Below are 23,920 nucleotides of genomic sequence, written 5' to 3'. Positions count from 1 at the left end.
TGCACTGCAGTAACTCACCAAGGTTCCTTAGACAGCACCTTCCAAATCCACGACCGCTACCATCTAGAAGGACAAGAGCAGCAGATACCTGGGAACCCCACCACCTGGAGGTTCCCCTCCGAGTCACTCACTACCCTGACTTGGAAATATATCGGCCGTTCCTTCACTGTCGCTGGGTCAACATCCTGGATCTCCCTCCCTAACAGCACAGTGGGTGTACCTACACCTCAGGGACTGCAGCGGTTTGAGAAGGCAGCCCACCACCACCTTCTCAAGGGGCAATTAGGGATGGGCAATAAATGCTGGGCCTAACCAGCGACGCTCACATCCCGTAAACATTATTTTTTTAAAGTCGCAGGCGGCACCTCGAAGGAATGATTCCCCAAATCCCGGAAAGCAAGACAGATTTCAGCCTGTTCCTTCTGAAACATTTTAATGGAAGCTGTGATGGGAAGAGCAACAGGAAGCCAGCCGGCTGTGTGCCCCTCAGCACAGGGATATCTGTGGCTCGTGATAATATTGGCGATTTTCTTAATATCAGCAGAGTTGTGATTCAAGAATTGAAATCAAAGGAAAGGTTCCTGCAGCTCTGCCGAGTTCTCCAACCTGCCTCATTTCTTAGCTCGAGGCAGCGCAGCCTGGAATAGGGAATATAGAGACAGGAACGTACCTGGGGAAAGAGTGAGAAAAGCGTCAGTCAGGAGAGAGAATGATTATCAACAAAAACAAAGGGCGAGATTTAACGGGAATGAACCGCAGTCCCATGTCGGACGCTTTTAGCCGGGCGATTCCCAGCGTTGGCAGCAGTGAGAACGGCCCTGGTGTCAATCGGGATTCGGCTTCAATCCCGGACCTTGGCGAGGAACGCTCCGTCAAGGCTGGACTCAGTCCCATATCCCGCACTAACCAGCTCAGCTCGCCAGTGCAGGAAGAGGTCAGGGCACCATTTTAAAATGGGGCCCCGATCTCGGGCCCCACCCCCCACTGTGGCCTCCGGAACCCCTTACACCCCAACTCACCAATTAGGGGTCATCAAGCCACACGCACCCCCACCTCGTGAGGGCAGGGCACCCCCCAGGCCCGATCCCCAGCATGGGCAACATGGCATTGCCAGCCTGGCATCCAGACAGTGCCCATGCCAGCCTGGCAGTGCCACCTTGGCACCCTGGCTGTTCACGGGTGCCCTAATTGACTTGTCTTTTTTCTGCTTTGTACGCAGACGTTTCTCCCAATTAAATATTGGTAAAATCTAAACCAATGGCTTCAGTCCCCACCGCAAATCCTCTTCCCCCGAACTCCAACTCCATCCGCCCTCTCTGATGGCAATCAGAGCCTGAACCAGTTGCTGTGCCTTCAGATCCCGAGGCCTTAAATTCTGGGACACCCTCCCTCTCAATCTAGGCCCTAATCTCTGGGATTACCTCCCTCTCAATCTAGGCCCTAAACTCTGGGATTACCTCCCTCTCAATCTAGGCCCTAAACTCTGGGATTACCTCCCTCTCAATCTAGGCCCTAAACTCTGTGTGGCAGTCTGTGTTAGAAGGGTTACAGAACCTGGTAATGCCGGAATACCATTGGTGGAGAATGTACTTGTTCCCATTGGTTAAACCTGTATGTTAGCTCCGCCCTACCAGACGGGGTATAAGAGCCCGTGCCGCCCCAGCAGCTTTCTTCTGTACCTGCCCTGCTGGAGGAAACATCTAGCGTTTTGAAGCCTTCAATTGTCTCCAACCTCGCTTCTGGAGTTATTGATCGAGCATCAATTTATTACACTAGATTTTAAAGAATGGAGCTCTGAATCAAGCCGGAGTGTCTGCAACTCAGCCCCCACGCGGCGAACTCAGCGGTAACCTTCATGCACTGGCTGGCGTGTTTCAACGGATATCTCGAGACGGCCAAGAACACACCCACGGGAGAACAGAAACTACAAATTCTGCACTCGAGGGTGAGCCCAGAAATCTACACCCTCATCGAGGACGCGGACGATTTTGATGCAGCAATAGAGCTGCTGAAAGGACATTATATTCACCCTGTAAACCAGGTCTACGCCCAACATCTGCTAGCGACGAGGCGACAAATCCCTGGGGAATCACTGGAATGTGCCCCGAGGCATCTCCCATCCCCCCACAAGCTTGTGCTGCGAGACGGCCTGGCAACCCCGGGGGCCCCGCTGCTATTTTTGCGGGCAGGCCAAGCACCCCCGCCAGCGCTGTCCGGCCCGCGCATCCACCTGCAAGGGATGCGGTAAAAAGGGCCACTTCGTGGCGGTATGCCAGGCCCGGCCTGACGCTGCGGTCTCCGGAGGCGAATGCGGACCGCCACCACAACCCTCTCCACGGACCCCGTGCAGCCAACGGGCGCCGCCATCTTCCTCCTCCAGGGCCACGTGTGGCCTCCGGGCGCCGCCATCTTGTCCCGCGGACGCCACATGCCATGGGTGGGCGCCGCCATTTTGTGCACCCCCAGCCATGTGCGACCAGTGGGTGCCGCCATCTTGGATGGGCTCCCAGGACCCCAGTTCAGCTGACCACACACCGCCCGAAGAGAACGTCCAACTGTTGCCACGATTAGCCTCAGTGACCCTGGACCAGTCTCGGACCCGAACACTATCGACTACTACGACGACGGTGCTTATCAACGGGCACAAAATGTCCTGCTTAATCGACTCTGGGAGCACGGAGAGCTTCATACACCCCCGACACGGTAAGGCGCTGTTCTCTCCCCGTCCACCCCGTTAATCAAAAAATCTCCCTGGCCTCCGGTTCCCACTCAGTAGAGATCAACGGGTTTTGTGTAGCAAACCTCATGGTCCAGGGAAGGGAGTTCAAAAACTACCGACTCTACGTCCCTCCCCACCTCTGCGCGGCCACACTCCTAGGGTTGGACTTTCAGTGCAACCTCCAAAGTCTAACTTTCAAATTCGGCGGCCCTATACCCCCCCTCACTGTCTGCAGCCTCGCGACCCTCAAGGTCGATCTGCCTTCCCTGTTTGTGAACCTCACCCCGGATTGCAAACCCGTCGCCACCAGGATCAGACGGTACAGTGCCCAGGACCGGATCTTTATTAGGTCAGAGGTCCAACGGTTACTGAGGGAAGGAGTCATTGAAGCCAGTAACAGCCCCTGGAGAGCTCAAGTAATGGTTGTAAAGACCGGGGAGAAGCATAGGATGGTCATCGACTACAGTCAGACCATCAACAGGTTTACGCAGCTTGACGCGTACCCTCGCCCCCGCATATCCGACCTGGTCAACAGGATCGCACAATACAAGGTCTTTTCCACGGTGGATCTTAAGTCCACCTACCACCAGCTTGCCATTCGCACTAGTGGCCACAAATACACTGCCTTCGAAGCAGATGGGCGGCTCTACCACTTCTTAAGGGTTCCCTTCAGTGTCACTAATGGGGTCTCGGTCTTCCAACGAGAGATGGGCCGAATGGTTGACCGGTACGGTTTACGGGCCACATTCCCGTACCTCAATAATGTCACCATCTGCGGCCATGACCAGCAGGACCACGACACCAACCTCCGAAAATTCCTCCAGACCGCAAAAGTCCTGAACCTCACATACAACAAGGATAAATGCGTGTTTAGCACCGACCGCCTAGCCATCCTCGGCTACGTAGTGCGAAATGGAGTTATAGGCCCTGACCCTGAACGCATGCGCCCCCTTATGGAGTTCCCCCTCCCTCACTGCTCCAAGGCCCTGAAGCGCTGCCTTGGTTTTGTTTTCCTACTATGTGGTGGGTCCCCAACTATGCGGACAAGGCCTGTTCACTGATCCAATTTCCCCTATTGACAGAGGCCCGCCAGGCATTCAGCCGCATCAAAGCAGACATTGCAAAGGCCACGATGCGCGCCATCGACGAGTCACTCCCCTTCCAGGTCGAGAGCGACGCATCCGACGTAGCTCTGGCGGCCACCCTCAACCAAGCGGGCAGACCCGTGGCCTTCTTCTCACGCACCCTCCACGCTTCCGAAATCCGCCAGTCCTCAGTCGAAAAGGAGGCCCAGGCCATAATAGAAGCTGTGCGATATTGGAGGCATTACCTGGCCGGCAGGAAATTCACTCTCCTCACTGACCAACGATCGGTTGCTTTCATGTTCGACAATGCACAGCGGGTGAAATAAAAAACGACAAGATCTTACGGTGGAGGATCGAACTCTTCACCTACAACTATGAGATCTTGTATCGTCCCGGGAAGCTAAACAAGCCTCCTGATGCCCTATCCCGCGGCACATGTGCCAACGCACAAGTGGATCCTCCGAGCCCTCCACGAGGACCTCTGCCACACGGGGGTCACTCGATTTTTCCATTTCATCAAGACCCGCAACCTGCCCTACTCCATCGAGAAGGTCAGGACAGCCACCAGGGACTGCCAAATCTGCGCGGAGTGCAAGCCGCACTTCTACAGGCCAGAGAAAGCGCACCTGATAAAGGCTTCCCGTCCCTTTGAACTCCTCAGTATGGATTTCAAAGGCCCCCTCCCCTCCACCGACCGCAACACGTACTTCCTTAACGTGATTGACGAGTACTCCCGGTTCCCATTCGCCATCCCCTGCCCAGACATGACCACAACCACCGTCATAAAAGCCCTCCATAGTATCTTTACGCTGTTCAGTTTCCCCGTCTACATACACAGTGATAGGGGGGTCCTCCTTTATGAGCGACGAACTGCGTCAATTCCTGCTCAGCAAGGGCATTGCCTCGAGCAGGACGACCAGTTACAACCCCCGGGGAAAGGGACAGGTAGAGAGGGAGAACGGAACGGTCTGGAAGACCGTCCTACTGGCCCAGCGGTCCAGGAATCTCCCAGTCTCCCGCTGGCAGGAAGTCCTCCCGGATGCCCTCCATTCCATCCGGTCACTGCTTTGTACCACGACCAACCTCACAAACGTCTCCTTGTCTTCCCCAGGAGGTCCTCCTCTGGGACCTCGCTCCCGGTCTGGCTGGCAGCTCCCGGACCCATCCTACTCCGAAAACACGTGCAGGCGCACAAATCGGACCCATTGGTCGAGAGGGTCCATCTCCTCCACGCTAACCCTCAGTACACCTACGACGGCCGACAGAATACGGTCTCCCTACGGGACCTGGCGCCTGCTGGATACCCACACACACCCCCGCCACCAGTCCCACCCTCCCTCCGACCGGTGCACCCACAGCCGCCCCCTTCCCAGGTGGATCGGTTCTTCCACCGGCCCCGTCTAGGCCCTCCCGCCCACCGGCACACCCCACAGAAGCCCCCTTCCCAGGTCAGTCGGTCCTTCCACCAGCCACGTCGAGGGGTGATGAAGCGGCTCAGAAGCCGAAACCACGCTCCCGGAGTCACAGACGCCTGAACCTCAGCCGGCATCACCACTAAAGCTACGACGATCGCAGAGGACGACCAGGGCCCTTGATCGACTAATTGCTTCATTTTTAAATGTACATTACTGTTGTAAATAGTTAAGATGTAATAAGGCAAAACGCTGTACGAAGGTATTACGGTACCTTCATAACTGTAACTTCTACCACTTTACCACGTTGTAATACGAAGCCACCACCCCCGCCAGACTCGTTTTTTAACAGGGGGTGAATGTGGTGGTCTGTGTTAGATGGATTACGGTGCCTGATAATGCCAGAATACCATTGGTGGAGAATGAACTTGTTCCCATTGGTTAAGCCTGTATGTTAGCTCCGCCCTGCAAGGTGGGGTATAAGAGCCCGTGCCGCCCCAGCAGCTTTCTTCTGTGCCTGCGCTGCTGGGGGAAACATCTAGCGTATTAAAGCCTTCAATTGTCTCCAACCTCGCTTCTGAAGTTATTGATCGTGCATCACTCTGGTATTACCTCCGTCTCAATCTAGGCCCTAATCTCAGGGATTACCTCCCTCTCAATCTAGGCCCTAATCTCAGGGATTATCTCCCTCTCAATCTAGGCCCCAAACTCTGGGATTGCCTCCCTCTCAATCTAGGCCCTAATCTCTGGGATTGCCTCCCTCTCAATCTAGGCCCTAATCTCTGGTATTACCCCCTCTCAATCTAGACCCTAAACTCTGAAATGACCTCCCTCCCTATCTAGGCCATAAAACTGGGATGACCTCCCTCTCAATCTAGGCCCTAGCCTCTGGGATGACCTCCCTCTCTATCTGGGCCATAAAACTGGGATTACCTCCTTATCTATCTCGGCCCTAAACTCTGGGGTTACCTCCCTCTCAATCTAGGCCCTAACCTCTGGGATGACCTCCCTCTCTATCTAGGCCCTTATCTCTGGGATTCCCTCCCACTCTATCTCCTTTATTTCAAAGGAGGTCCTCTTGCTTATCACAAACAGCAAAGTTATAATGTAGGGCTTCCCATATGGTATAGGCCGCCCTCAATCCCATGTGACCATTGAGGGCCCATTAGTTGGCCACTTAATGCCTTCAAAAGGCCCAGAGGCTTCCAGGCCTCCTGATGCCTTACCCGCCCATCATAAAGTGGGGGGCAGGTTATGGGTGGGAAGGCGGGAGGCTGTAAAATTCGCCCCGCTCTCTTTTTCTAACACCTCCGGAAAGCACCTAGGGGTGTTCTCACTCGGCTATGATTTTTATACGAAGGCGATTTGTTGTTGCTGCTTTCTCATCTCTCCCAGGGCGGTGGTGGGGGTAACACACATACACACACACACGTACACAGACACACACACACAGACACACACACATAGCATCACGCGGTCCAGAGGTTGCTGAAATGAAAATTGAATTTGAGTGTCGTTGGCCTGTCAAACATGTGGAACATCAACATGTCCATCCCTGATATCTAGACACACACACACACACACACACACACACACACAGAGCTCGGTAAGGGCAGCTCAATCCATAAGGGACAGCAGCCCGGGCCACCACCCTCAGCCCAGACCGTTGTCCTGGGTGAGGTACAGCAGTGACAGGGGAGTGTCGTTGGCCTGTTCAGTTATGGCCTCACTACCTCCTCAATGTGGTGACGGTACTCGCCAAGCCGTCGCAGGATATAGACTGGGCTGTAGGTGGTCGGGCTATCGGCGCTGAGTTAACTATCTCAGGCAGGGATCCATCAGAGAGACCTGGACCTGAATCAGGCACAGACTGGAGCCCCCAATATGAACGATTCAGGTGTCAACGAATTGGCCTGCTCAAGATGTCTAAAGGATTTGGATGGTCAATCGAGAGACATTATTCCTCTGGCGAGGTGGGGGAGACCCAGGAAAAGGGGGCAGAACCTCAAAATACAGGCCAGGCCGTCGAGGGGGCGATGTCAGAAGTGGAAATCCGGAACTTTCTCCCCACAAAAAACTGTTGAGGGCGGAGCCAACTGAAATTTTCAGCGCCGGGATTGGTCAGGATTCTGTTGCGCCAAGGGGGCTTAAAAGGATCTGCAGGTCGATGGAGTTGAAATGTAGCCTTGAAATAACTGAGTGGCGGAACAGGCTCGGAGGGGCTGAATGGTCTTCTCCTGTCTCTAAGAAACGCTACCTTGCTGGAGAAGGGAGGGTGGGGTGAGGATAGGTGAGAGGGGGGCATGTTTATACGGGGTTACACTGCCGGTGTTACACTGCCGCTATTCCTCACCTGCGACTGTGATGGTCATGGTGATACGGTAGAACACGGCATCCACTGTCCCTCCCTTTAGGTGCACAGGAAGCTCGTTGTCTGCCTAAAGTGGGACACCAAACAACAAAATTCTCTTTAAAGTCACTCCAAGCCACACAATACTAAACTGTAACTGCGCGCTATTGTAGATTTTAAGTTATTAAAAGAAAAAAGACTCAAGTTAGGACACGGCCTTCCGCAAACGCAGAATATCTCAAATTGTAGAATCCTACAGTGCAGAAGGAGGCCATTCGGCCCATCGGGTCTGCACCGACCCTCTGAACGAGCTCCTCACCACACCCTCACCCTATCCCCGTATCCCACCTAACCTTGGACACTGAGGGGCAATTTATCGTGGCCAATCCACCTAACCTGCGCATCTTTGGAGTGCGGGAGGCAACCGGAGCACCCGGAGGAAACCCACGCACGGGGAAGACGTGCAGACTCCGCACAGACAGTGACCCAAGCCGGAATCGAACCCGGGACCCTGGCGCTGTGAAGCAGCAGTGATAACCACTGTTCATTGCGGTGACGGTTTGTTGAAGCATACCCTCTGTCATCATGATCCCGAGGAGGGGTTGGGGATGGGTGTGTGCGGAGGGGACGGGGGGGGGGGGGGGTCTTCTTAACCTGGTTGGCTGGTGGCCAATCCTGAGGATATCCAGTCCCAGGGCTGTCCTGTCCTGGGGGTCGGGCGGGGTTTGGATGGCTGGAGTTTGTGGGACCTGGGTGAGTGCAGTTCCTCCAACATTCGAGAAGCTCGACACCATCCAGGACAAAGATCAGCACCCGATCCACCACCTTCAACATTCACTCCCTCCGCCACCGACGCACAGTGGCAGCCGTGTGTCCCATCTACAAGATGCACTGCAGGAACTCACCAAGGCTCCTTAGGCAGCACCTTCCAAACCCACAGCCTCCACGACCTCATCCTTGCCTCGACCAAAAGAAGGACTGTGAAGACAATTCCCTTCTCCCCGAGATTGTCCAAACCTTGCCGGGTTCCCAGAAGCCCGGTTAAACCCGGAAAGCCGGTCAAAGGTGAGGTTTCCCGACCAGTAAACTATTTAGAAAGTCAGCCTTCCTCCTGGAGGGGGGGAGGTCGCTGACTGGCGCCTAGTAACGAACGTCAGCAGAGTGTAAACGGCATCTCAGGGTGCTGGGAATCTTTGACAATTTGCTCCCGTCCCCGTCCCCAATCCCACTCACACACCCATGTGCAGACGAGCAGAAGGGAAAGTCTGTGGCAGGGTGGAGGGGAGGAGAGAGAATAAATGGAGACAGGCTGGCGAGATTCTCCGACCCCCCGCCGGGGGCGGGAATCGCGCCGGGTGGCGGGCCCCCCCCGCGATAAAGTCCCGCTGCTAGAATGCCTGTCCCGCCAGCGTGGATTAAACCACCTCTCTTACCAGCGGGACAAGGCGGCGCGGGCGGGCTCCGGGGTCCTGAGGGGGGCGATCTGGCCCCGGGGGGGGTGCCCCCACGGTGGCCTGGCCCGCGATCGGGGCCCACCGAACCGCGGGCGGGCCTGTGCCGTGGGGGCACTCTTTTCCTTCCGCCTTCGCCACGGTCTCCACCATGGCGGAGGCGGAAGAGACTCCCTCCACAGCGCATACGCGGGGATGCCGTGAGCGGCCCCTAACGCTCCCGCGCATGCGCCGCCCGGAGATGTCATTTCCGCGCCAGCTGGCGGGGCACCAAAGGCCTTTTCCGCCAGCTGGCGGGGCGGAAATCAGTCCGTCGCGGGCCTAGCCCCTTAAGGTTGGGGCTCGGCCCCCCAAGATGCGGAGGATTCCGCACCTTTGGGGCGGCGCGATGCCCGACTGATTTGCGCCATTTTGGGCGCCAGTCGGCGGACATCGCGCCGATTACGGAGAATTTCGCCCAGGGTTCAATGCAAAAACCAGAGGACGTGGCGATGGGACAAGAAAGAAACATGTGTCTAGATGAGGTGTGAGTGGCTGGATAGCAGCAGCAGAATTGTACTCAGCGACAATCTGTGACTCGAGCAGAGTCTGGGAGAGTTTATTTATCGGACAGATGTTAAATGTTCAATCGGGATAAGTGTGAGGTGATGCACTTGGGCAGGACAAACAAGGCGAGGGAATACAGGATAAACGGCAGGACCCTGGGAGGCACCGAGGATCAGAGGGACCTTTGTCTGCATGTACACCGCTCCCTGAAGGTAGCAGAGCTGGTGGACTTCCGGTTGCGGCGATGCGGAGCTAAGCCGCATGTTTCGGCAGCTCCCGCGATAACGGACTTTCGGGCTCTCCAGAGGAGCCCCAACAGAACTTTTTTGATTTGATCCCATGTGGGAAGGTGCAGTAAGGTCCCCCCTTACGGCATATGGCCGAGATCAGCAGTGGAGCGGCGAGAAAAGAGGCTCTGGAGCAGCGGCAAAAATGAGGGGGGAAAAACAAGATGGCGGAGGGCGGAGATCGAGCAGCATGGGGGCCGGACCAGCAGGAGTTCCTTAAGCGCTGTGTTGAGGAGCTTAAAAAGGAGGTGCAGGCGCCGATGCTGTTGGCGATCGAGGGGCTGAAGGAGACCCAGAAGGCCCAGGCGGTGGAGCTTCGTGAGGTGAGGGATTAAATGAATGATAACGAGGACGAGATCCTGGGCCTGGCGGTAAAGATGGAGGCGCACGAGGCGGTGCACAGGAGGTGGGCTGAGAGAATCGAGGTGCTGGAGAACAGGAAGAACCTCTGGATTCTGGGTCTCCCCGAAGGAGTGGAGGGAGCTGATGCCGGGGCGTATGTGAGCACGATGCTCCATTCGCTGATGGGTGCGGAGGCCTCTCCGAGCCCCCTGGAGCTGGAGGGGGCTCACCGGGTCCTGGCGAGGAGGCCCAAGGCTGATGAGCCGCCAAGGACGATAGTGACAAGGTTCCATCCCTTCGCGGACAAAGAAGGTGTTCTGAGATGGGCCAAGAAGGTGCGGAGCAGTAGATGAGAGAACGCGGTGATCAGAGTCTACCAGGATTTGAGCGCGGAGGTGGCAAGGAGGAGAGCTGGCTTCAACCAGGCCAAGACGGTGCTGCATAAAAAAAGAGTCAGGTTCGCATGCTGCAGCCTGCGCGACTGTGGGTCACTTATCAGGACCGACACCATTATTTTGAAACGCCAGAAGAGGCTTGGACCTTTATCCAAACGGAAAAACTGGACTCGAACTGAGGGGCTGTGGTTGTGGGGGGATGTTGGTTGTATACGGGGTTGTAAATAGGGGTAAAGAATACTTCATGGGTGGGATGATGGATGGGGATGTGGGTAGAGTTCTGGTTAAAATTCCTAAAATTCCTTTTTTCTTTTCTGTAGACGACATGATGATGATGGGGAATGTGGGCGTCGGTGCTGGAGGGAGGTGAGACTCGGGGATGGGGGAACTGGGACAATGGCCGCAACAGGAGCTGCGCCACAGGGGGCGGGGCTGGCTCAGGAAAGCGCGGGCTTTTTCCCGCGCAAAAAAGGGGGGGGGGAATGGAGGAAGGTAAGGAGGAGGAGAGACTCCCACACGGGGGAGATCAACGGGAAGGCAGGGGAAGCCGGGGTCAACAGAAGTCAGCTGACTCACAGAAGTAATATGGGGGGAGCAAAAGAGCTAGATGTGGATCTAGCGGGGGGAGGGGGGGGAAGGGGGGAGAGGGGGGATTTCAGGGTTGCTGCTGCACTGTCCGAGGGGGAACTGAAACTGGAAGAAGTGGTCGGGATGGGGGTTCCCCGCCTGGGGGACTGGTGGGTGCGGGAGGCGCGAGCACGGGACTAGCCTAGGATAGGAGATGGCTAGTCGGCGGGAGGGTGGGGGGGGTAACCCCCCAATCCGGCTGATCACGTGGAATGTGAGAGGCCTAAATGGGCCGGTTAAGAGGGCCCGAGTGTTCGCGCACCTAAAGGGACTGAAGGCAGACGTGGTCATGCTTCAGGAGACACATCTGAAGGTGGCAGATCAGGTCAGGTTAAGGAAGGGATGGGTAGGACAGGTGTTCCAGTCGGGGCTGGATGCGAAGAATAGAGGGGTGGCAATACTGGTGGGAAAGCGGGTGTCGTTTGAGGCCAAGAACATAGTAGAGGACAAGGGAGGCCGCTACGTGATGGTGAGCGGTAGGTTGCAGGGGACGGAGGTGGTATTGGTAAATGTATACGCACCGAACTGGGACGATGCTGGATTCATGAAACGGATGTTGGGGCGTATTCCAGATTTGGAGGTAGGGAGCTTGATAATGGGGGGGGGGGGATTTTAACACGGTGCTGGACCCAGCATTAGATCGTTCCAGATCTAGGACGGGGAAGAGGCCGGCTGCAGCCAAGGTGCTTAGAGGGTTTATGGACCAGATGGGGGGGAGTGGATCTGTGGAGATTTGCCAGGCCTTTGGCCAGAGAATTTTCTTTTTTCTCCCACGTACATAAGGCCTACTACCGGATAGATTTTTTTGTTCTGGGCAGGGCACTGATCCCGAAAGTGGAGGGAACGGAGTATTCAGCCATAGCCATTTCAGACCATGCCCCGCACTGGGTGGAGCTAGAGCTGGGGGAGGAGAGGGACCAACGCCCGCTGTGGTGGTTGGATGTGGGACTGCTGGCAGACGAGGAAGTGTGTGGGAGGGTGCGGGGGTGCATCGAAAGGTATCTGGAGGCCAACGACAACAGGGAGGTGCAGGTAGGAGTAGTATGGGAGGCGCTGAAGGCGGTGGTCAGGGGAGAGATAATCTCCATCAGGGCTCATAGGGTGAAGAGAGAGGGCAGGGAAAGGGAGAGGTTAGTGGGGGAGATTTTAAGGGTGGACAGGATATATGCAGAGGCTCCTGATGAGGGACTACTCAGGGAGAGACGAAGTCTCCAGACGGAGTTCGACCTGTTGACCACAGGGAAGGCAGAGGCACAGTGGAGGAAGGGACAGGGGGCGATATATGAATATGGGGAGAAGGTGAGTCGGATGCTGGCACATCAGCTCCGTAAGAGGGAGGCAGCGAGGGAAATAGGCGGAGTCAAAGAGTGCAGGGGAACTACGGTACGGAGTGAGGGGAAAGTGAATGAGGCTTTTAAGGCCTGTATAGGAGCTGTATAGGTCCCAGCCCCCAGGGGGAAAAGAGGGGATGCGGCGATTCTTGGACCAACTGAGGTTCCCGAGGGTGGAGGAGCAGGAGGTGGCTGGTTTGGGGGCGCCAATTGGGGTGGAGGAGCTGGTTAAAGGACTGGGGAGCATGCAGGCAGGAAAGGCCCCAGGGCCGGATGGGTTCCCGGTTGAGTTTTACAGGAAGTATGCAGACCTGTTAGCCCCGTTGCTGGTAAGGACCTTCAATGAAGCAAGGGAGGGGGGGACCCTGCCCCCGACAATGTCGGAGGCGACGATCTCTTTGATCTTGAAGCGGGATAAGGACCTACTGCAATGTGGGTTGTATAGACCGATCTCGCTCCTTAACGTAGATGCTAAGTTGGTGGCAAAAATGTTGGCCATGAGGATTGAGGACTGTGTCCCGGGGGTGATTCATGAGGACCAGAGGGGATTCATAAAGGGTAGGCAGTTAAATACTAATGTGCGAAGGCTCCTAAATGTGATAATGATGCCATCGGTGGAGGGAGAAGCGGAGATAGTGACAGCCATGGACGCGGAGAAGGCCTTTGATCGGGTAGAGTGGGAGTATCTCTGGGAAGTGTTGCGGAGGTTTGGGTTTGGGGAGGGGTTTATCAGTTGGGTTAAGCTCCTGTATAGAGCCCCGGTGGCGAGTGTGGTCACGAACCGGCGGAGGTCGGAGTATTTCCGGCTGTATCGAGGGACGAGGCAGGGGTGCCCCCTGTCCCCTCTGCTGTTCGGGGAAATGGAAGGGGGTGGTCCGAGGGGGAGAGGAGCATCGAGTGTCGCTGTATGCAGACGACCTGTTGCTGTATGTGGCGGATCCAGTGGAGGGGATGGTTGAGGTAAAGCAGATCCTACGGGAGTTTGGAGACTTTTCGGGCTATAAGCTCAACGTGGGAAAGAGTGAGCTCTTTGTGATCCATCCAGGGGACCAGGGAAGAGGGATAGACGACCTACCATTGAGGAGGGCGGAAAGGAGCTTTCGGTACTTGGGGATTCAGGTAGCTGGCAGCTGGGGGGCACCGCATAAACTCAATTTGACGCGGCTGGTGGAACAGATGGAGGAGAATTTTAAAAGGTGGGACATGTTGCCGCTCTCGCTGGCGGGCAGGGTACAGTCGGTTAAAATGGTGGTCCTTCCGAGGTTTCTTTTTGTATTCCAATGCCTCCCAATTGTGATTACTAAGGCCTTCTTTAAGAGGGTAAGCAGGAGCATTATGGGATTTGTGTGGGCGAGCAAGACCCCGAGGGTAAGGAGGGGGTTCCTGGAGCGTAGCAGAGCTAGAGGAGAGTTGGCGTTGCCGAATTTGGGTGGTTACTATTGGGCAGCCAACGTGGCAATGATCCGTAAGTGGGTGATGGAGGGAGAGGGGGCGACGTGGAAGAGGTTGGAGATGGCATCCTGCCAAGGAACGAGCCTGGGGGAGATGGTGACGGCACCGCTGCCGCTCTCGCCGACAAGGTACGCCACGAGCCCGGTGGTGGCGGCAACGCTAAAGATCTGGGGGCAGTGGAGACGACACAGGGGTGCGATGGGAGCCTCGGTGTGGTCCCCGATCAGGGGTAACCATCGGTTTGTCCCAGGAAGGATGGACGGGGGGTTTCAGAGCTGGCATCGGGCAGGGATTAGAAGAATGGGGACCTGTTCATTGACGGGACTTTTGCGAGCTTAGGGGCGCTGGAGGAGAAAGTTTGGGCTACCCCCGGGAAACGCTTTCAGGTACATGCAAGGCGGCAGGTGAGGGAACTCCCGTTGCTACCGGCACAGGAGATTCAGGACAGGGTGATTTTGGGTGTATGGGTCGGAGAGGGCAAGGTGACGGCGATATACCAGGAGATGAAAGAAGAGGGGGAGGCTTTGGTAGAGGAGTTGAGGGGTAAATGGGAGGGGGAGCTGGGGGAGGAGATCGAGGAAGGTCAGTGGGCTGATGCCCTAGGTAGGGTTAATTCCTCCTCCTCGTGTGCCAGGCTCAGCCTGATACAATTTAAGGTGGTCCACAGAGCGCACTTGACGGGGGCGAGGCTGAGTAGGTTCTTTGGGGTGGAGGACAGGTGTGGAAGGTGCTCAGGGAGCCCGGCGAACCATGTCCATATGTTTTGGTCATGCCCGGCACTGGAGGGGTTCTGGAGAGGAGTGGCGGGAGCAATATCTCAGGTGGTGAAAGTCCGGGTCAAGCCAAGCTGGGGGCTAGCACTATTTGGAGTAGTGGACGAACCAGGAGTGCAGGAGGCGAAAGAGGCCGGCATTCTGGCCTTTGCGTCCCTAGTAGCCCGGCGAAGGATCTTGCTAATGTGGAAGGAGGCGAAGCCCCCTAGCCTGGAGGCCTGGATAAATGATATGGCTGGGTTCATAAAGTTGGAGAGGATAAAGTTTGCCTTGAGAGGGTCTGCGCAGGGGTTCTACAGGCGGTGGCAACCGTTCCTAGACTATCTCGCGAAGCGTTAGAGGAAGATCGGTCAGCAGCAGCAGCAACCTTGGGGGGGGGGGGGTGGGGGTGGGAGTGGAGGGGACGTCCTGGGAGGAGGGGGGAGGGGGGGGAAAGGGGGGACTGCCTGGGAGGGTGGATGAGCAAGAGATAACATGAAGGGTTGGGGAAACTGGCACGTACGGGTGAGGGCCAGTGTACACAGCTGTGTAAATATATCATTTTGCCATGTATATATCTTGCTCTGCGCGATTTCTCGGTTTTTTTCCGGGGGGTGGGGGGCGGTTATTGTTTGTAAGGGAGAAAAATTGTGTTAAAAAACTTTAATAAATATATATTTTTTAAAAGAGTATCATGACACGGTGTCACAGTGGTTAGCACTGTAGCCTCACAGCGCCAGGGACCCAGGATCAATTCCAGCCTCGGGTGACTGCCTGTGCGGAGTTTGCACGTTCTCCCCCGTGTGTGTGTGGGCTTCCTCCGGGCGCTCCGGTTTCCTCCCACAGTCCAAGGATGTTCAAGTTAGGTGGATTGGCCGTGATAAATTGTCCCTTAGTGTCCAGGGATGTACAGGTTAATAATATTAACAATCTTTATTGTTGTCACAAGTGGGCTTACATTAACACTGCAATGAAGTTACAGTGAAAAGCCCCTAGTCGCCACATTCCGGCGCCTGTTCGGGTAATACTGAGGGAGATTCAGAATGTCCAATTCACCCAACAAGCATGGTGGGAGAATGGGCCTAGGTAGGGTGTTCTTTCAGAGTGTTGATGCAGACATGAAGGGCTGAATTGCCTTCTTCTGCACTGTAGGGATTCCATGGTTGAGATGCGACTTCAATAAGGGACTTACGACATTAATTATTTTTTATTCCTGTAATTTAAAATGTCCCATGTCACGGGTACCTGAAAGATCTTCTGATGCTCAGGCACCTTGTTTCTTAACTGGTTTCTGACTGTTGTAGAGAAGGTTCTAGAGGCCAGGTACGGCAGAGCCTGAGGAGAGAAAGAAAAGGCAATGTCAATCGTCGGCCATGTATGACACTGATCGCTACCCTGTCCACTACACTGCTGAGCTTTCCAGAGCTGTTGGGCCTGGTCTCCGAATTAACTGAGGCCTACCTCCGCTGGTCACTGTCCGAGGGGCTGGATTCACAACTGTGATATCCCATCTGACCCTGACATGAACATCCAACACCGTATCCTCTCTGTTACAAAGATCGTCTGTCTCAATCTCTGCAACATCAGATGGTGGAGCAGGCTCGAAGGGCTGAATGGCCTCCTCCTGCTTCTATTTTCCACGTATATTTCTATGTGTCATCTTATTCCGCCCCCCCCCCCCCCCTCAGCTCATCTGGGACCCTCATTTGCACCCTTGTTACCTCCACAATTGACTATTCCAATACTCTCCTCGCTGGTCATCCATCTTCTATCCCTCCAAAAAAACATTGCAATATCTAAAACTGTGCCACCTGCATCCTAACCAGCACCAAGTCCCATTCAACCATCACCCCTGCACTCAATGACCAACATTGGCCAGAACCTTCTCCAATTTCAAATTCCTCTCCTTGTGTTCAAGCACCCTCATTGCATCAGCCCCCCCCCCCCTCAGCCCTCTGCAATCCCCTCTATTCCTACGACCCTCCTCCGAATCTGGTCTTCTGCACATCCCCAATTTTCACTGTCCAGCATTGGCCTTATAAATCTGGGCCCAAAGCGAAGGTCTAAGCCGCTGCTCCTTTAATACATCGATAACGGCCTGCATTTACATAACACCTTTGCCCTCGTAAAATATTGCACAGAGGCAATCATCAAACAAAATCTGGCACTGCGTTACATGAGGAGATAGTCGGACAGGTGACCAGTAGCTCGGTCGCAAGAAGAGCCTTCGACCCAGATTATACGTCCAAAATTGTGGACGATTCAGAAATTCTAAGTTCCGTCCCTGATCATGGCACTTCCGATTTTCAGAGGGTGGGGCGGGACTGGAGTGAGGTCAGAGTTCATGCATGCACGGTTTACAGAGGCAGTTGGCTATTTGAATCACCTGCGGCCACCACTGAGGTGGGGTTTGATAGGCCAGGACTGTGAAACCTGGAGGGCGCAGATTTGACCAGGTAACAGCAGTTCTGAACTTGGTGATTTCATTTGGACAGCCAGAAAGTAGAGGTGAGGTATCCCTTCAGGAGGGTTAAAAGTAAACATGACTGTGCGTAAAATCAACATGAACTAATTGGAACTGTCAAAGCTTTTGAGGAACTGCCAAACTGGCACAGAACTGTCAAAGAGTTGTCAAAGGATATTAGGTGAGCTGGCATGGAGGGGGTAAGGGTCAATGGTGTTGGGTGGGGCATGGGTTGGCACTAAGTTGGCATAGGGACCATAAAAGGCCAGGGGAATGTGGGGTTAGGAGGGACTTTAGGGGTGGTTAGAGGGCACGATGTGGCTGAGGTTGGTATTGATGGGGTATTGGGAGAGTCTGGAGGGGGGGGGATTATGAGGGACCTTCCTTGTTTCAATCTTTACTCTAATGGAATTCAGTGAAGTGCCGGAACTTTCGGACATGCATTCAGCCCAGTCCGCTTCGCCACCGGGCAACCTCCGCCTTCATTCGGGGGAGGGAGGGGGGGGTGCGGCGAGTATTTGGTTTCTCCTGAATGGAAAAGCCGGGCCTTAAAGGAGGAGAGCGATTGCGAGGGGATTTGGGATTTGGAAGGGTATTTCTGGGCTTAGGGTCCAGGCACAGCTAATGACATGACTGTGAAAGCATGGAAATAGGGGGGCGGGGGGGGGGGGGGGGGGGATGCAAGAGGGCAGAGTTACAGGAGGGCAGACAGTGGGAGGGGTTAAGACTGTGACTAATACTGCAAACACTCAGCAATGCGACCTCCCACCAGCAGGTGGCATCAGACATCAGTCATGTGACATCCGGTAGTAAGTTGGTAGTAAGGCGTACGCAAGGATCGACGTACTTTGGGTAGTTCCAGAACAACCTTGTTTGTGTGGATTCTGCATGTTACCCTTCCATGTGTTAAATAATAAATCATCATTCTAATTAACTCATCAGCAGTTCTGCATGAATCTTTGCAGGGACAAGGCAACAGAACGCAACAGGGTGCGGGATTGGAGGTGATTACAAAGTTGGGGACAAGGCCATGGATGAGGTTTGAAACCAAGGACATGCCCTCTCAGATCGAGGCGTTGCCGGTCTGGGGGCAATATTCCCTCATCCGTCTTTCTGATGAATCCTGCTCAGTAGCATTTCTGTAGCACCTGGGGCATGTCAACATGTTAAAGGTGTCAGACAAATGAAAGTTGTTGTTGCTACGCTGTGCCTCGAATATATTCGATGACGCAGCCCCGTGGGAAAGCGAATTGCAAAGACTAACGATACTCGCAGAGAAAAACAATTCTCTTCACCTCCGTCTTAAATCGGAGACCCCTTTATTTTGAAACTGTGGCCCCCTGGTTCTAGGTTCCCTCATGGGTGGAGGGGCAAACACCCTCTCAGCCCACATTTACAACCTTAAATGTTTCAGTGAGATTCCCGTATTTTAGAAAAAGGGCGATTCTAATGTGGGTGCAGGAACAGAGGGACTTGGGGGTGTATTTCATCATAGGATCCATACAGTGCAGAAGGAGGCCGTTCGGCCCATCGAGTCTGCACCGAATCTCTGAAAAAGCAACCTGCCTCGGGCCACTCCCCCGTCCTATCCCCGTAACCCCACCTAACCTGCACATCTTTGGCCTGTGTGAGGAAACCGGAGCACCCGGAGGAAACCAATGCAGACACGGGGGGAACGTGCAAACTCCGCACAGCCAGTCGCCCGAGGTCGGAATCGAACCCGGGTCCCTGGCGCTGTGAGGCAGCAGTGCTAACCACTGTGCCGCCGTGCCGCCCTCGCTCTTTCCCCACAGTCCTGGGACGGCACGGTAGCACAGTGGATAGCACTGTTGCTTCACAGCTCCAGGGTCCCAGGTTCGATTCCCGGCTTGGGGGCCACTGTCCTTGCGGAGTCTGCACGGTCTCCCCGTGTCCGCGTGGGTTTCCTCCGGGTGCTCCGGTTTCCTCCCACAAGTCCCGAAAGACGAGCTTGTCAGGTGAATTAGACATTCTGAATTCTCCCTCTGTGCACCCGAACAGGCGCCGGGATGTGGCGACGAGGGGCTTGTGTGTGTTAATGTAAGCCGACTTGTGACAATGAAGATTATTGTTACATAGCATTACTCCAATTCCCTTTCGAACATCCTGAGTGAATCTGCACCCAACGCCCCTTCAGACGGCACCTTACAACATCTCGCTGCGTTTAAATAAAAAAGCCCTCGCCTCCACCCTGGACCGTCGATTGTTTAACTTAACTCGGTGACCTCTGGTGACCGACCGTCCGAGCAACTCCTTGCTATTTGCTTCATCAAAACCCCTCATAATTGGATCAGCTGTCCAGAGATACCCTCGTCGCCTTGAGTGCTGCAACAGTTGAGGGTGGTGGGAGTGGGGACCGCGGTGGGGAGGGTCAGAGGTCAAGGCCCCGCCATTGTGTTCACAATATCTCCTTCCCACTCCAATACCCGATATTTGTTCCTCAAATCTTCCCCCTTCCCCTCAGCGTCAGGGAGTGTTCAGTCAGTAGCAACCCACCCACCAAGAATACAGCTTCAGAATAACTGCTCAACCTTAAGCTGGGCTCTCTCCTCTTCGTTTCCATGGAAACCTCTTTATTTTCCAGGAAGTGCTTCCTGCTGCCGCTGCTGGTGGGGGTGAGGGTGCAATTGGCACAGTCGTGCCTTCAGGGTCGCTCCAATGTCACCGATAACTCCTCCTTCGGTGACGCCTCAGGGACTCGGCGGGTGGAATATCGCACACGAAACAGTTTTGTGTCTCTTGTTCGTGACTCAGGCCCGACCCCATCCTCGAAAGCCGTGCGGCTGCCGTACTGAGTCATAGAATTTGCTGACTAATCCCCCGGGGTAACCACACGACAACTCAGAGAACTCAAATCCTCCACGTCGATCTACCTGGCTAGAAAATAGAAGCAGGAGGAGGCCATTCGGCCCATCGAGCCTGCTCCGCCGTTCATTATGATGATGGCTGATCATCAAATTAATACCCTGATCCCGCCTTCCCTCCATATCCCTTGATATCTTTATGAAATGAAATGAAAATCGCGTATTGTCACAAGTAGGCTTCAAATGAAATTATTGTGAAAAGCCCCTAGTCACCACATTCCGGCGCCTGTTCGGGGAGGCTGGTACGGGAATTGAACCGTGCTGCTGGCCTGCCTTGGTCTGCTTTAAAAGCCAGCGATTTAGCCCTGTGCTAAACCAGCCCTTTAGTCCCAAGAGCTAGATCTAATTCCTTCTTAAAATTACACAATAACTCCCGACAGCGCAGAAGGGGGCCATTCGCCCCATCGAGTCTGCACCGACCCTCTGAAAGAGTGTCCTACTTCGAGGCCCTCTCCCCACCCTAACCCTATAACCCCACCTTACCTGCATATCCTTGGTCACTAAGGGCAATTTATCATGGCTAATCCACCTAACGTGGAAACCGGACTGACCACACGGCGTCGGCCTTGGCCCCGGAAACGACAACGGCAAACCCAGCCCTCTCGCCCCTGCAAAGTCCTCCTTACTAACACCTGGGGGCTTGTGCCAAATTTGGAGAGCTGCCTCACAGACTAGTCAAGCAACAGCCTGACAGAGCCAGACTCATGGAATCATACCACACAGACAATGTCCCAGACACCACTGTCACCATCCCTGGGTGTGTCCTGTCCCAGCGGCAGGACAGATCCAGCAGAGACGGCGGCGACACAGAGGAATACAGTCGGGAGGGAGTTGCCCTGGGAGACCCCAACATCAACTCTGTGATGTGTTGGGTGCTCTGGGTCCGTGGAACACATACAGGCCACCAACACTTAAAATAGTGCAACACTATTTTATTAAGTTAGAAACTGTTGAACATACTTTCACTGTGGGTTAACACGATGTTAGATTAAACTAAAGACCTATGCCTTGTCCTAACCAGTCTATGCACTCAGCACATGGTGAAGATCTGTGCTGCAGGCTGTAAGCTCTGTCCTACTCGGAGGCTGCATCCCGAATGAGCGGGAACTCTGATGCCCCCTGTCTTTATAGTGCGTGTGCTCTCACTGGTGATTGGCTGCGGTGTTGTGTGTGTTGATTGGTCCCGCTGTGTGTCCATCAGTGTGTGTGTCTGCACCATGATATACTGGTGTATATTATGACACTCAGGACCCCATGAAGTCTCCGGGCTTCAGGTTAAACACGGGCAAGGAAACCTCCTGCTGATTACCACGTACTGGCCACAATCAGCTGATGAATCAGTTCTCCTCCATGTTGAACATCACTTGGAGGAAGCACTGAGGGTGGCAAGAGCGCAGAATGTACTCTGCTGGGGACTTCAATGTCCATCGCCAAGGGTGGCTCAGTTGTACCACCACAGGCCGAGCTGGCCGGGTCCTAAAGGACAGAGCTGCGAGACTGGGACTGCAGCAGGTAGTGAGGGAACCAACAAGAGGGAAATACCTACTTGACCTCACCCTCACCAATCTGCCTGCTGCAGATGTATCGGTCCCTGACAGTATCGGTAGGAGTGACCACCGCACAGTCCTTGTGGAGACAAAGTCCCGTCTTCACATTGAGGATACCCTCCATCGTGTCGTGTGGCACGACCATCGTGCTTAATGGGATAGACTTCGAACAGATCCAGCAACTCAGGACTGGGTATCCATGAGGCATGTGGGCCATCAGCAGCAGCAGAATTGTATCAGTCACGATCTGTAACCTCCTGGCCCGGCATCTCCCCCACTCTACCCTTACCACCCAGCCAAGGCATCAACCCTGCTTCAGGGAAGAGCGCAGGAGGGCCAGGAGCAACATCAGGCCGACCGAAAAATGAGGTGTCCACCTGCTGAAGCTCCAACACAGGATTACTTGTGTGTCACACAGCATAGGCAGCAAGTACTAGACAGAGCGAAGCGATTCCGCAACAAACGCAGAAGATCTAAGCTCATTCGTCCTGCCACATCCAGCCGGGAATGGTGGTGGACAATTAAACAACTCACTGGAGGAGGAGGAGGCTCCACAAATATCCCCGTCCTGAATGATGGAGGAGCCCAGCACATCTGTGCAAAAGACAAGGCTGAGGCATTCGCAACAATCCAGCCAGAAGTGCCGAGTGGGTGATCCGTCTCCGTCTCCTCCGGAGGTCCCAGCGTCACAGATGTCAGTCTTCAGCCAATACGATTCACTCCACGTGATATCAAGAAATGGCTAAAGACACTGCAAAGGCTATGGGCCCTGACTATATCCCAGCAATAGTACTAAAGACTTGTGCTCCAGAACTTGCCGCACCCCTAGCCAAGCGGTTCCAGTACAGCTACAACACTGGTATCTACCCGCCAATGTGGAAAATTACCCAGGTGTGTCCTGTACACAACAAACAGGACAAATCCAACCCAGCCAATTACCGCCCGATCAGTCCACTCTCCATCATCAGAATAGTGATGGAAGGAGTCATCAACAGCGCTATCAAGCGGCACTTACTCAGCAATAACCTGCTCACGGACGCTCAGTTTGGGTTCTGCCAGGGTCACTCAGCTCCTGACCTCATTACAGCCTTGGTTCAAACCTGGACAAAGAGTTGAACTCCAGAGGTGAGGTGGGAGTGACTGCCCCTTGACACCAAGGCAGCGTTTGACCGAGTGTGTCATCAAGGAGCCCGAGCTAAACTGGAGTCAATGGGAATCAGGGGGAAAACTCTCCGCTGGTTGGAGTCATACCCGGCACAAAGGAAGATGGTTGTGGTGGTTGGAGGTCAATCATCTCCGCTCCAGGACATCACTGCAGGAGTTCCTCAGGGTCATGTCCTAGGCCCCAACCATCTTCCGCTGCTTCATCAATGACCTTCCCTCCATCATAAGGTCAGAAGTGGGGATGTTTGCTGATTTTTGCACAATGTTCAGCACCATTCACGACTCCTCAGATAATGAAGCAGTCCGTGTCCAAATGCAGCAAGACCTGGACAATATCCAGGCTCGGGCTGACAAGTGGCCCGTTACATTCACGCCACACAAGCGCCAAGCAATGACCATCTCCTACAGGAGAGGATCTAACCACCGCCCCTTGACATTCAATGGCATTACCATCACTGAATCCCCCACAATCAACATCCTGGGGGTTACCATTGATCAGAAACTGAACTGGGCCCAGCCACATTAATACTGTGGCTACCAGGACAGATCAAAGGCTCCTTTGGCAAGTACCTCACCTCCTGACCCTCCAAAGCCTGGCCATCTACAAGGCACAAGTCAGGAGTGTAATGGAATACTCTCCACTTGCCTGGATGAGTGCAGCTCCCACAACACTCAAGAAGCTCGACCGATCCAGGACAAAGCAGCCCCGCTTAATTGCTCCCCTTCCACAAACATTCACTCCCTCCACCACCGACGCACAGTGGCAGCCGTGTGCACCATCTACACGATGCACTGCAGCAACTCACCAGAGCTCCTTGGGCAGCACCTTCCAAACCAATGGCCGCTACCATCTAGAAGGACAAGGGCAGCAGATACCTGGGAACCCCACCACCTGGAGGTTCCCCTCCAAGTCACTCACCACCCTGACTGGGAAATATATCGGCCGTTCCTTCACTGTCGCAACATCCTGGAACTCTCTCCCTAACAGCACTGTGGGTGTACCTACACCACAGGGACTGCAGCGGTTCAAGAAGGCAGCTCACCCCCACCTTGTGAAGGGCAGCTATCGATGGGTAAATAAGGAGGAGGCCATTCATCACATTGTGTCTGCACC

The 23,920-nt window shown here is 54.6% G+C and overlaps 1 protein-coding gene across 1 annotated transcript in view; it reads right to left on the bottom strand.

Moving 5' to 3' along the window:
- Positions 1-416: 416 nt before the first annotated feature.
- The window catches only part of cox7a1 (cytochrome c oxidase subunit 7A1), a 30,109-nt gene continuing 6,605 nt past the window's right edge, over positions 417-23,920 (bottom strand). The window contains exons 2-4 of the mRNA XM_072490394.1: positions 15,995-16,084; positions 7,570-7,654; positions 417-670 (exon numbers count right to left, since the gene is read on the bottom strand). Coding sequence (XP_072346495.1) covers positions 612-670; positions 7,570-7,654; positions 15,995-16,084 — 234 coding nt within the window. The 3' untranslated portion in view covers positions 417-611. The remainder of the gene's footprint in view (positions 671-7,569; positions 7,655-15,994; positions 16,085-23,920) is intronic.

This window comes from Scyliorhinus torazame, chromosome 25 (genome assembly GCF_047496885.1).
Source record: "Scyliorhinus torazame isolate Kashiwa2021f chromosome 25, sScyTor2.1, whole genome shotgun sequence".
In the NCBI taxonomy this organism is placed as follows: domain Eukaryota; kingdom Metazoa; phylum Chordata; class Chondrichthyes; order Carcharhiniformes; family Scyliorhinidae; genus Scyliorhinus; species Scyliorhinus torazame.
This window is presented reverse-complemented; position numbering and strand designations above follow the sequence as displayed.